At 37.5% G+C, this 14,805-nt stretch overlaps 1 protein-coding gene across 3 annotated transcripts in view; it reads right to left on the bottom strand.

Annotated features, from left to right (window-relative positions):
- Nucleotides 1-14,805, bottom strand: part of BRAF (B-Raf proto-oncogene, serine/threonine kinase) — a gene marked incomplete at both ends in the record, with an annotated part of 68,485 nt that overhangs the window by 13,070 nt on the left and 40,610 nt on the right. For 2 of the 3 annotated variants that reach the window (XM_079549521.1, XM_079549522.1), the window contains 5 exons: nt 1,923-1,959; nt 3,535-3,694; nt 11,728-11,847; nt 12,919-13,067; nt 14,249-14,351. In XM_079549521.1, coding sequence (XP_079405647.1) covers nt 1,923-1,959; nt 3,535-3,694; nt 11,728-11,847; nt 12,919-13,067; nt 14,249-14,351 — 569 coding nt within the window. Of the gene's footprint in view, nt 1-404; nt 525-1,922; nt 1,960-3,534; nt 3,695-11,727; nt 11,848-12,918; nt 13,068-14,248; nt 14,352-14,805 lie in introns of all 3 variants that reach the window. The other variant, XM_079549520.1, reaches the window with a different exon arrangement.

Genomic DNA, 14,805 nt, shown 5'->3' with positions numbered 1-14,805 from the left:
TTATTAAATACATAAAAGTGTTAAAGCACTGAACTGACTTAAATTGAGCAGTCAAGGAAATTCTAAGTTAAGGACATGTCTTTAAAATCACTGCAATGCAATGCAATCCAAGGACCTCTGTTTAGAAGAAATTACGTCTTGGTCCATATAAATACCTCAACTATGAAATTCCTTGCTTTAGAAGATTTAAGTCAGACTTTACAGTCATCTTCAAGCATATAAACGTGAAAGTGAATATGTGTGGAAAGCACATTCAAAGCATTCCAGCCAGGCCAAGCAAAAAACAGAGGTGTTTTGATAAACTCACACACTTACATACACACGGTGTGAGGGTGAGGCACAAACAGCATCTGTGGTTTTACTTATTTTGTTTGGGTGAAAACAAGAAAGAAGAGCCCAACTACCTCTGAACACTGGGCCAGGCTCAAAATCAAACACTATTTCACTGGGGACAGAATGAAGGAGGGGACTGGGAGTCCGGGATTGGTATTTCCGAAGACAGCGCATCAGCTGGTTCAAAGGGGCTGTTAGAGAGAAAGAGACGGGCAGGCAGAGACAGAAAGACAGACACATAGAAGAAATGAAAGAAGTCATGGGAAATAACTAGGATGCTTTGACTCCTATTCAAAGTTTGCTTCTGTACTTCGAAGGACAAAAACGTCAATTACTAAAAACACCGTTTCAAGAATGGGAATTGCCAATTGTTTTCAGATGCCAAGCAGACAGTTTATGATCCAAAGTTAAAACCAACATGATACCACAACACTTAAATGCTGGACAAAATGGGCAAAACTGTGGAGAGCCACACCTATTGAGACATACAAAAATAGCTAAAACTGAAAACTTGAAATTAATTTTCTGGCAGGATGCTAAAGGAAATTTCTTTTTAAAGAAGGGTACTATCAGTGGCATAAGAAAAAACAGCTCCCTCAACCACAAAGTGGTAGGTAGGCCCCATCCTACCCATGTCATGGATGGGAGAAACAGTTAAGAGATAGCCCATGGTACAAAACATTGGAGATCGGGGTGGACTGCAGTGAGGTAACTCAATTTTCTCATGGCTGAAACAAGTTACAAGAAGTAGTAGATGGCTGAGTCAATAATCTGGAGTTGGAAAAACTTCCACAGGTCTACAAAACTTACTGCTCCTTTATTAGTAGTATATTCATAGGAATACATACAGCATATAAGAAGCCCTCTCAGGACTTGACAACCGGGCTTGTGCATAACACGAGAAGAAAAATTAATCTATCTTCTGCCACTAGTTCTGGCTTAATTGTCAATTAGGGTTGTGTTTTACCAAAGAAAACATAAAGGGAGCTGGCTTTAACTTAAGGTCCTAACAACTCGGGTCCAAGATTAGCACAGGCATGCAGTATAGCAAAGCAGCATCTTCAGCAGGGGTAGAGGGGGAGAAGAACCGGAGAACATCATGCCGCTTTAGGATGCAGCAGTTCATATGGAAGGTCCATATACTGTGTTGATAATCTTCAAAGGAAACTACTGTAGTTTCCACAGGTGGGAAGGTAACAATAGGCATAAAAATTTTTGAGAGAGATGGAAAGCTGTAGCATAACTGCACGCAGCCATGTGAGTGAGTGACTGTGTACGTGTGCGTGTGTATGTGTGAGTGAAAGAGGGGAAAAAAAAGAGTGCAGGATGATTTTAATACTAAAAGACCAGATAACACTTCAAAACTTTTTCTCCTTCTGTCTCCCCCACTCCCAGAATGACTGGCAAATGACTCAAATCTTTGTCAGACAAATACTAATTTAATGGACAAGCAAACGCAAATTCATTCTTTAATTCTAGTCATATTTTCCTTTGTGCCCGTGTTTTATAGAAGGAAGTAGAACAAAGGGAAAGGACAGAGGAATTGTATATTTAAATATAGCACAGTAGCTAGTTTAAACACTACTTACCTCCCTCTCCTCGTACACCCTGGTCTCTAATCAAGTCCTATTAAAAAAAAATTGCATATAGGTATTAACATTTACATTCCAGAATCAGTGAGAGCGATCCAATTGATAATCCATGACCTTATATGCTGGTCACAAAACAGAAGTTGTTTCCTATTCTGGCTTACTAACACCAGCGACTCTAAACTATAACAATCATTACACTTTTCCAAATCATTTGCTTTAGAACGGTATCTCCCAGTAGTAAACCGAAACTCATAGCCCACCAAATCAATACTGATATAAAAATATTGATTTAAACATGCAGTTGGCCAAAACGTACAAAGCTGTATCAAATCAAACGTTCTGGTTGCAGTGTTCGTGATACAAATTATTTGAACTGTCTTATCAGAAGCTAGGACACCAATTTCCTGTACTGAGGTAAGTCAGTCAAACGAGTTCTGCTTCATGCTTGTACCAACGCACCGCATTTGCATACCCAGATGCACTCTGCTCTTTTCAGAAATGACTAACTGCAAAAGACTTCCTTCACCTTCAATCCACTGTTAACTGAGAGTATCTTTTACCATATATCCAGACTGCAAGTAACCAACACTAATGATGTTCTTCGCACAAGAAAATTCTAGTGGCTGAGGTGCATTTTCACCATTAAGGTTTTTTTTTTTTTTAATGGGTGTATGATTACTTTATATATTTGCACTGCTGCTGAAAAGCACCAGTCCTGCCTCTCAGCTACACCACCGCCATATGCAAATGTCCAGTAAGCTGCTTTCTTAATACACAGCTAACATTTCACCTTTCACTCAGCTCGTATGTAGATTTTTGTGCCTCAGTGTCCAGACAGACTTCAAGACCATTCACCTGACAAATGACAGATTTCTAAAGAGTGGATTCAAAGGAAAAATATAAGCTGTACAAATTAACAAAATTAGAAAGAGGCCCTCGTGATTCAAATTTTGAATGATGCAAGCTGCTCTTATGTTTATTATCAACTATTATTGTTAAGCATTACAATTCAGCATTCAGAAATCCCAAAAATGTGGATAACAAGTTAAGCATAAGAGCTTCTGAACACTCACATTAATATATACTGGGTTCATGGAATGCTAACCAACACTCACTAAATCTGAGCTCAGATAACTCCAATAATGTCCTTCAATGCCAGAAATATTGCTTGTAAAGCAAACTTTAAAAAAAAAAAACCAGCAAAAACCAAAACTACCTTGCATGCCAAGAAACTTACTTAATGCATACAATGGTCTGTAAGGATGGTTGCTGGCCTTTACATTCTTAATGCTGTACAGGTAGCAGTATGAGCCTTAAGACTGATCATAAAATAGAGAACAGCAGTAGTTTGTGGTAGAATGCTTTTTTGAAAGCTAAAGGCTGAACTACAGCCTACACCTATATAAAGGTAGCTTCTGCTTGTTGAGATATTTGTATTCCTACAGCTCTCATCAGAAAAAATTCTTTCTTGGAATCTACAAAGGTTCTGACAGACCAAGGATTAGCTTCGAAATACAGTACTTGTGTGTGCACATGATATACTTAACACCTTGATATTCATAAGAGAAACACCACATCTGCTGTTCATGATCCAAATGTTAATACTTACATCAATATTGACTGGCTCGATTGTATTGATGTGAACATTGGGAGCTGAAGAGGATCGGTCGCGTTGCCCAAACTGATTCCGATGGTCTTCATCTGCTGGTCGGAAGGGCTGTGGGATTGGAATGGATTTTGAAGGAGAAGGACTAGGGAGAATTGGTGGTCTGAGAAACAAAGTCAAGGAAAAAGAGGATTTAGGTCTACAAATGGCTTCAAATGCTGCATAGTGGGTGTGGTAAATCCTTTTCAACTATAATAACACATACATAAGAAACAGCTGGTCTAATGGCCTGCATAAAAACAATTTATAATGAACAGTCTCTGCTCCCCTAGGGTCAATCGCAACAACTCTCTGCTGCACAAAATACTTGATTACATGGCTGCACAGTGTTCCGAGTTTACAAAACAAATCCTAACACACCGTATCTAACTAGTAATATTAAATCCTGACCTGAAACAATTAATATAGCTCAACATGCACTGCAGATATTGAGACTCTCTAAGTTTCTTCACTTCAAAGTTAATGCAATACAATCTTTATAATGGCATCTTTTTGAGAAAGAAAAATGTTTAACATCTCACGCCAATATCAAAGTCAAATTATGTCATAAAAATCATATGGATGGGATTACTATGCAACAAAGAAAGCTGATTAAATAGCTAATAAATAAATGATATTATGGCCAACGTACTAGGAATAATTGATATTAAAAATAAATATATCACCTGTTTACCTCAGCTTGTAGGAAATAAGTTTGAATAGTGAAACATTCCCAACATTATTTACAGTGCTACAGTTAGGCAACAGAAGAGATTTCACTTCAAAGATAAGTGTTCAGACTACACAGACAAGTTTTCTGAAGTAACACAACTGCTATCAGTCATGAATGTGGATACAAGTCTATATACATTAACAGACAAAACATCTACACACTCTCTTTGTTGTGTTGTTATTCATATGAAGGCAGAACATCACTTATTTGGTTACCTTGCTGATTTGGTAAAGTAGAATAAATAGGCATTTCTCTCTTACTCAAGTCAAAGTTAATCACTGTTAAGTCCCATCATTCAATTCAATGGATACAAGTTGAACAAGAAATCTGTCACCTTCTTCAGAAAAAAAAACATACTTAAAATATATTGCATAGTTGATAACGAGGTTTTAGAATTCATACAAAAATGCAACTCCTAACAGAGTAGTCCCCCAGCTATTAAACTACTCATGGGTTACCATGCCCACAAAGGCAATGCCCACAGGGAGAAGTTTCAGAAATAAACCATAGAGCAGCCTGCTGCAGCAAGAGGCCATGATGCTGTCTTCTGTATGTAAATAGCCCCTGCCTCTCCAAAGATTTTCAAGGGCAGCTAACATTTTCAACAGCATCTCTAATGTTTATTCCAAAATAGACATGCTATTACCTATCTGCTATTACAGATCTTATATAGTTTGGCACTGATCTCAGAACTCAGTGCTATCAGTACTCTTAGTACCTGTCATTTTTTCCTTCCCAGCCTACAGTCTCACTATCAAGAATGGTCTCGCTCTCAAGATCACAATTGATCACCACTTGCCAATGAATTCAGGTGACAGCGTAGTTAGCCTTGCAATAAAATACATAGATCATGTTTGTGAAATGAGATAGAGGGAAGAACTGGTAAGGCATACAGTCTTGCTCTAAAAAAAAAAAAAAAAAAAAAAAACTATATAAAAAAAATGGAGAGTAATTACCTAACAGCACATAAGAATATATTTATTGCAAAGATGATGGGAAGCAACTGAAACTGCCAACAGACAGATTTCTGAGGAAGCATTTTCAACAGCCCAGTATTTCTGAACGATGATCAGAAGTCAACAGAGTAAAACTTTTCTGATGAAGAGGAAGTTTTCGAAATCCCCAAACATGTTTTTAAGGAAATTATGCAACCAGAACTCACATCAGGAGATAGGACACTGCAGATGCATGCACAGGATGTGGCTGATATTCCAAGATATCGTATTTTCACGTCAAGGCAAGTATGTCAGATGGAACACACAAAGATTTCAGAAAAGTATAAAAATCATCTCAGCCAGCCCAGAACTGCCATTGACAGGACAGCAGCTTCCTGTCCAAACCTCCTGAGGAGTTTGAAACAGTGAAACCAAGGAAAACACGTAACAACAAACACCAGATCACTGCATTACAGTTGACTATAAGAGAACATTTAAGCTCTGCCACGCAACTACAACAGAAATAATTGAAGTTACTGTGATTGTGAGTTAGCCAAGGGAAAAAAAAAAAAAGAAACACCACACGATTTCAGAAATGTTGGTTCAATTAAATCTTCCTCTGAGTCATAAATGGTCATCTACTAAAAGAATCCACAAATATGCCTGTGTTTCTGGACACAGGTCACCAAGCCTACCATGCTGCTAACACAGTTAGCACGCTACATCAGGTCATGTTTTAAAAACAAATTGAATATCTTTTTCTACTCATGGAATCCTGGAGGCAGGTCAGATCTTTAGGAAAAAACCTACAGACTGACAAAGAGCTCTCTTTTTTGGCTCTACTGTTACCAAGAGGAAAGACACAAAAGAATCAAAACATAGTTACGTACGCTATCTATACAACCAGGATTTTTGGTTGTATAGTATTTTTGGGACATTCACTAAAATGCAGAATATTTTTTGCTAAACGTGGACATGGCTTTAAAAAGGTAACTAGTGAAGAGAAAGACAGAAGAGGTTGCTAGCAAGGGTGGCCTACTGAGACCACAAGCTCAGGAGTGATTACCAGCAGCCTCCTCCTGTGTGCTTGATCTGCCTCAATGCCACAGGAGAGGCATCATCACAAGGTATACAGTGATCCTCCTAGATATCATAAGCCCATGCTTACGTGGGCTAACTTAACTGCTGCAGGAGAATGGAAGGGACAACAAAGCAAAAAGGAATGGCTATTTTAATTTATAAGAGGATGGCACTGCCCGCTCCAGACAAGTTACAACACTAAATCTGCAGGCTATGCTGAAGGACTAAGTGCCAGCAAACAAACTGGGGAAAAAAAAAAAAACAACAAAAAAGACAACTAGAGCACAGCTCTGCAAAGTACTGTTCACTGTAAGCAGACCACAGCTTAGAGAAGCAGAGAAGTTTAAATACAAGGATCTAAGTTTCTGTTGCTCCTGCAGCCTTTGAAGCAGCTGGCAGTCAACTCCCTTGCTAGAAGAGACCTACAAGTAAGAAGGTCAATATTCTGACTTATTAGAAAGGCTGTACCATACTTTCTTCCAGCTATTTAAGTGTGGGCATTCCTGCAACAAATGAGTCTCAGCTTCCCAGGCAACAAGCTAATGGAGCTGTCAAATCTCAACTTTTTTTAAAATAAATTATAACCTTTCTTGGCAGTACGACAGAACGTACCTTTTCCTTAGAACATGGATTTGGGATAAGCACATTGTTCCCTTCCTTTTTATCAAGAGAGAACAAAGAGGTTTTGTCAGCAGACGAAAGTAAGGCTAAATTACCTAACTGGGGCTACTAATTACAGATAGGTGCAGCTTTTCAGCCTTTGTCAATGATAGCAAATGTCAATATGTCCACAGATTTGCTATCCCACAAAACTGTGTCCACTGGTAAAAACAAGGGTAACTCAGAATTGCCCACATATACTACTTTACATATAACAAACTCATACAGTATTATTATACACAGCATCTCTCTTATATCTTAGAACTTACAAACTAGCGCTCTTCAAAAACATGAAAGATAATTTTAATACAAATTACCCTTGATTTTCTTTAACTTGCTTTCCAGGTATTTAAGAGCTGGTCTACTCAGGAAAGATTTTTCCTCAAAAGAGATTTTTGTTTGAAGTTTTGTTTTGCTGTAGTTAGATGAAGACACTACTTGAAAATTCACGTTAACACTGTTTCAGTCATAGTGCACGTGCTACTTCCCTTGTGGAATAACAGCACTGCTATTAAAACAGGACACCCAGTAGATGCATCCTTACCAAGCTATTACGAGCCAAAGTGCACGTGGGACTACCATTGCATTTACATCACAGTACAGGCTTTGCTTTTTGTTAATGAGAAGCACTGTGCACTTCCATTTTCAAACAGTTCCCGTGGACGTAATGATCTGGAATAAAATGATATTTCTGCTACACTAGCAACAGTGATGGGACAGATCTTCAACAGGCAAAGCTTCATTTGGATTAGTGCACTTCTTAACATCATGGTAACTTGTTCTCAAGCATGTCACTTTGTAGGTGTAAAATATGATTATCTCAGTGGTATGCATTCATACTTGTCTTTGAGTCCAGATCAGAGCTTTGCAATGTTTTTGTAAAACTTCTGACTGCTTCATATACAAGAGGCTATTGAGAGGACCCACAGAGCTGTCGCTAGTCCTCCAAGCCAGGTCTCAGGTCTCCATGCTCTTGCAAATAAAATTTTGAAGATCAACACGTTTCCCCTACTTGCTGTGCACAACAAAGATGAATTGTTTAAGGATTCTAACGCCAAGCCTTTCCAGCTCATCAAGGCAGCATACCACATCTCACAACATAGGAAGTTTGCTAACAGTTTTACGGAGTGGCTTAGAAAAGGTCTGGTGGCAAAAACCATTGTTTTGCACAATAAAACAGATCAAAACGGTAATACTGAAGTGCAACCTCTTAAGAACGTGTCTTTGTTTTGTTGGCTTTTCAGAAGCTTTTCTAGACATTTAAGTATCTTCAGCTGAGGCAGAATAATCAGCGAACATTTGGAAGACAGAAAGGAAAGCAGAGGTGTTTAATCATAGGTTAGAGCCTGCTTTAAGGCAGGAGCTGGCAAGCCTCCAAGAACAGTGCACCAGGCAGTCCCCTCTTCCTTCTTCAAATGTAGAACATTAATGATGAAATGTTGTTTATCAGGGAGCAAAGACTCTGCCAACTGCTTACCAGCAGCATCCTACCTCAAGCAAAGCAGAAGCTTTTATCAAGTCCAGCCTGCCTCTGTGCTACTCAAGTCTGATCATACAGCCCCCCACCCCCTCATTCTACATGTTACTTTCCCTGCCATAATATCTGCCTCATGGGTTTGCTGAGTTTTGCCCAACTTCAAAACATCTGAGAGAACGGATAGAAGTAGAAAAAGACAACTTTGGAATATTTTGAATAGCTAATCTCTCTCCTTTTCATATATATCCTTTTATATATCTATATTCATATATATATGAAAAGATCCAGTGAACTGGATTCAGTCAAATTCAGTGCTCATGTTTTACGAGCATAGATGCAGTAGAAACTTTATGATAGTGCAATGAATAAAATGAATACAATGTATTATATAGTTTATGTACTTCAGTTTTATTACAAATGGCTATCATTAGGGACACCTACACTTCAATAGCTCTTTCCAGTTAAGTCCAGATTATCAGTGTCTGCTTGGGCACAACACAATAGTGCAAACTGAAAGAACAAAAATGGAACAGAAGACCTGATCTTGAGGCTGGACACATTTTTGTAAAGGGTTCAGAAATGTGCAGGCAAGATTATATATGCTCTCTTATCTTCAGGTGAACATATGGAGGAACTGCCTATTGCTTGCAGTTGGAGGAATGGAAGACTACAGGACTGGACTGATTTAAGATGTTACATGTGAGTAAAGTGCAGCACAGTTCTCCAGCACATTTATCAGCTTTTGCACCATGTCCATCGTTCTTTTCCTGTATGTCCCTTCCTCTTTGCAACTTCTCCATTTGACCCCTTGACCACTTCTCAGCATGTCAAACACTCTTTGCTCTTGAGCTTGTCTTGCAACACGAATTCTTCCTTTCTTTGGACACCTTCCTGCTGCTGGAATCCCTTCACAAGGCTAAAGATGAAGGATGTTTGACTCCTTTTTACCAAAGAATTAGTAACATCCCTTCCTCTGTGGGCTGTGCCATGCAAAATGCTACGAGGAGAACAGAGAAATTGAAGGAGCAGTTATTAAACTAGTAACAGTGTTAATAAAGCACTAGTTTTTCATATTTTCAGTCCCATTGCCCAACTCTACATAATTTTATTAATTTACTCTCTTCTCAGTAAAGACAACCTTAAATGTCAGACTTTTTGATTCCATTTCGGCTGCTGCCCCATATTGTACTCTTTAACAAGAACCATGTCTGTGATTTTGTAGAGAAGGCCAGCATTTTTTATTTACTCTCAAAAATAATCATTGAAATTAGTTTTTCCACAATTACATCCCAAAAAAGCAGACAAGTATTATTAAAGAAGGGGAAAAAAAAAAAAAAAAAAAAAAGATAACTGGAGAAATACACAGACAGTGCTATATGCTCATACAACAGTGTCTGAGCTGCTTCTGGAAAGAAAACAGTGCCAATACAAATGATTGGGGAAAAATGCATGCCTTTGTAACACGCACACTACTTTTTGAACAACTCATAATCATAAACCATATTCAAAAGAATTTGAAGGCATGCTGCATGCCTTTTTATGTTTTAACGACAAAGTGTAGAGCAGAGGAAAGAAACCAAAAACGTGGCGAGCTGGAAACCTTTAACAGCTCCTGCAACCACAACTATTTACTGATACATTAATCTTAAAGAAAACAACAAAATACCTTAAAGCAAACACAACAAAACACCTCTATAATCTAAATCAGCAAGTTTATTTAACTTCACAAATCAAAAACTAAAAAACTTTCAAAACCTTAGGGTATTAACCATCATTTGTTTCAGTTTTTCCTTTCAGTTTTCATTTCACAAAACTAAGCCTGCTCCACGTACTGCATGTATAAACTAAAATAATTCATCCTGTTGTGTCCTCATGAACCAGTAAGAATCATAATTGTGAGGGCAGTGGCAACTGTAAAGCAGGAAAACTTACTATATACAACAATACTAGGACTGGTGCTGTATAGTCCCTTTTGGTCTTCACATGCGTTTAACACATTTGGTGCAAGCTGCATCACAGATTAATAATTCTGGCTTGGTTTTAATTTCAGATGTATCATGACAGTGCCAAAGCATGCTTAGCTTACAAGACTGTCTCAGCAGGCTTGCCCACAATCTGCTGTACTAACCTACAGTATATAAGAACAATATTCACTATACAGAAGAGGCAACTCCAAAATTTTTCTGAAACTTCACAACTTATTACAAACAAGAATATTGTCTTTCTTTCTACTTACCAAACGAAGTTCCTTCTGCAGTGCTGTCAATCTATTTCCTGGGATGTATCACATTTGAGCTTTCATAAAATAGTCTCAGCTGTTCAGGGAATTTTTCTTCCAATCGGAGTCCTCAGGCGCTTGTGCAGCTTCCAACTGTGTTTCTGCTTTAGTCAGGCACAATGCACAGCATTCCAAGATAGCTTCTCTGCCAAATTCAGTTCATCTCCACAGAGTACCACATGTCCTAGGAGCATTTTCCTGAAGGCTTTTATCTTTGGTGCTTTAATAAATTTGCATCACGATTCTTGACCTGATACACATCCTTGAATTCATCTTTCCTGGAGATCTGTTCCACTCTCTAATGTTAGTTGTCAATGATCTCTTAATTACTAGGATCACAATCTAAACATGATCCATTATCTTTCCACAAAGAAAACTGCCAGAATCTTTATTGGGAATACAGGGGATGGATGCTGTAATCAATTCGAGAAGTCTGATTTTACAAAATCTGGATCTGCAAGCAGATACTCTTGGTACATCCCAGCATCTAAATAGGAGGACATCTGGTCTGGACAATACTAAAGCTATGCGTATGTCAAAAAGCACCTTGACTTGGCGTCTATGCATATCAACGTTGTAGTGCTGTGGCTTATTCTGAAACAGAGGTTTGTCACTCCAAGGCAAATAAATTTTCATTTCATTACACAAACTAAACAAATTTGTAAAGACAGCATTTTAGTTTGCACTGATTTGAAGAATAAAATCTTTCCAGTTTAGACCAGGTCTGTGCTACCATAGAAAAGAATTCCCTTTAACAGGTAAGGCCCCAATTCTACACTTAAACACGCACTTAATTTCAGTCTATATATTAATATATGTCATTCAAGTGAATGAAAACATTCACTTCTTTGAAGTTAAGCACAAGTTGACGTATTTGCACGACAAGCCAGATCACAGAAGAAATGTAGAGATGGTTGCAGAGCAGCATTTTGAAAGTTTCTAAGCATACAATACTGAAATGTTATGGTATTAAAGAGCAGGAATAAGGTCATACCCAACAGAATCTGATGGGGGCACTGAGGGGTACGATCCTGATGCCGGGGTGGTCTCTCCTAAGGTGGTCTCCTCCTGCGATATGGGGTGATGTTCAAAGAACTTGGAGACAAACAGCAAACTGTGAGGCAAAAACAAAACAAAAACAACCGAACTTGTGCAAAACCCAGAAGATTTCACAACACTCAAGAGACTGGAAAATTTTTTTTAAATCCAGCACTGATTAAATCCTAATTTTTAAAAATGAAGTCTATGCTTACACCTTACGTTGAAAGTTATTTAATAAGTATTATTTACTAGAGAAAGGATCAAAGGATGTATTTTCAGAAAGTAATTTTTTAATCTCTTTCTTGAAATATCTGGTTCCTTGAGAACATGCAACTTATACACTGAGTAAAGGTCCCAGTTTGAATGTTTGCACTGATGCATTGCCAAAATCAAATGCCAAAAACAAACAAACAAACCCCCAAAACAACCAACCAAACCTTAAGTATGGATAAACTAGGTTATCCGTAAGTCTTGATCACACCTTATGAAGGTGCCCAAGGAAACAGCTGTAAATATCAACATAAGCAAAAAATTAAATACACATTTGAGGGAAAAACTAGCATTTTAAGTGATTCTTTAACTGAAAAGATTTATTGGCCTCTGCTCAGACTTTGTCAAAGGCTTATACAAATCAATAATTCAATTCAAGAACACATGAAAGTTCGGGGCATGTTCTTTTATGCTTCTTATTTAGGCAAACTTGCATATGGATTTATATTCAATTGTGATGTGACCAAGTTAAATTCACATCTCTCAACATTTTTTTTCAGATTGAAGAAAATAAAACCGTATCTAAATATTTAAACAAGGCCCTTGCCATCCCATAATAAAGAACCAGTTTTGATTAAGAATTACATCTGTGAACAATGAGAAGTCTGTCTCAAACGGTCAAATGCTCAGCCACTCTATTCATGCTTCAAAGAAAGCATTTCATAGTCCAGCAAAAAAATTTACATATATGACCTGGCTGTCTGAACCAGCACTGACAGAATACGAATTAAGCAGTCTCCCAAGAACAGCTGAGCTCCTATAGATTTTCAGGCACCTCTTCTGACTTCCTGAATTACAGATTTAACATAAGAAATCACGGACAGCTATCAGCTGAATCGACGGCTCAACACAAAAGCAAAATACGATGACTTACTCGAGTTGGTCATAGTTAACACACATCAGTGGCACTTCTGTACTACAGCGCTGGTGAAATTTGTAGCCACACGTCTGGCATCGGAATCCCTGGAAAAGCAGCTTTCGACAGAAGTCGCAGAACGCTAACGTGAAGAATGTTTTTCGTACCTATGTTGTCAAAAATAACAGTAATTAAACAAAATCCTTCTGTAAGCCTAATACAAACCTCTTTTTTTTTTTTTTTTTTTGGATGATGATGAAATTAAAACTTTATCCGTTAAAACAAAAAAGTTGTCTTTTTTGAAATTATCTTCATGCATTTAAAAGGTTCTTGGAATTAAAACGTCAGTAGCCCCAGGAAAAACAGCAACAAATCTGAAGAAAAACAATGTATTATCATGCTAGAGACAAACATTCAGAATTGAATTGGAAACAATCTGTAGCAACAAAAACTGCTGAAAGATTATCCTCTAACTTTTCCAGGAGCCAAATAACATTTCTGTCTAACATCTACAGCACTGGAAAGACACAGATGGCTTGTAGCTACTGTTTCTTGTTGAAAACATTTAAAATTGCAAGAAGGAGAAAATACAGGGGAAAAAAAAAACACTTTAGTTTCATTTTCAAATTTAGCAGTATTTAACATATAACATACATATTCAATATACAACATATATACATACACTAGAATAATGGTACATACAAATATTAAAACATGTAATAATCTAGATTTTAGAAGGATATTCAGAGATATTACATGTTCTAGAGTTTAATCTAGCTAGCCAAAGCCAAGTTAACTTGAGCAAAATAGTTTAAGGTACTTGCACAAATAGAGTTTTGATTACTCACTTCTTTATTTAAATAAAAGGCCAGTCTTATCAATGTGAAAAACATTATTTTCAATATTTTGTATGGAGCCAGAATGGTGTAGATGGATTCTGTCTAGCACCTTCTATTTACTTGGTGCCTTATCAGGTCAAAACATATTTGAGCACTAGCATCACTGGTGATGTCAGCAGTGCTCTGGGAATAGTTAGTTCATTAGTTAATTGCTGCTGCAGAGTCAGCAGGGAAGCCCAGAATACATTTTATAGATACAGCAGTACGAAAATAGTAGATTATTATTACAGCTCTGCAATGCAGTGCTGATTTAAAATCACTACATTTATACATTTTAGAGGGTATATTCCATCCCAATTTGAAAGTTTTAAGGGATATCAAGTACCCTTTATCAGCATTTATTTCAATTACAATTATAATTACATAACCCAAGCTATTGTGATTAAAAACTTTAAAGTTTTTGAGTTGACTTAATTCAAGTCAACATTTCATTGAAAAATGGTACATACAAAATTGTGCGTTGTGAGTGGCACATTCTCCAAGACCTCCACATGTAACTCCTCTCCGGTTAGCCAGGAAATGTCAGTGTCCCAGCCAATTGGCTTCTTCTCTCTGAAGCATAAATAAGGCTGTCATTAGCACACAAATCCCTGCAGGTCTTTGGAAGTTTACTACCCATTCTCTAACTGCAGGAAATTTTAAAGACAAGACACTAAGTTCAGCATGTACCAAGCAAAACATATCTTCCCTGGACAAAGATCATAAAAGAAATTCACTTCTTTTTCCAGCTACGTTCAGTAGTGGCTGACCTAATTCCAGGGTGACATACCTTTCTTATCAAATGAAGTGTGTGTGAAACGACCTGTTCTGAAGTGATTGCTAATTTTGCCCAGTAAAACAATCCACTAACTTTTTAGGTTTGGGAACTCAATATGTATTTTTTCGTGGAAACTCTCCATTCATTTAAGGTTACACGTGACCAGGTCATAGAAAACAAAAAACTTTACAAAACCTATTTTATACTTGTTCAGCTAGCACAAATTGGAGTTTAGCACATTACACTGTA

The sequence above is a fragment of the Tetrao urogallus genome (assembly GCF_951394365.1).
Source record: "Tetrao urogallus genome assembly, chromosome: 1".
Lineage (NCBI taxonomy): Eukaryota > Metazoa > Chordata > Aves > Galliformes > Phasianidae > Tetrao > Tetrao urogallus.
The sequence above is the reverse complement of the archived record's forward strand: the minus strand, read 5'-3'. Positions and strand labels throughout refer to the sequence as shown.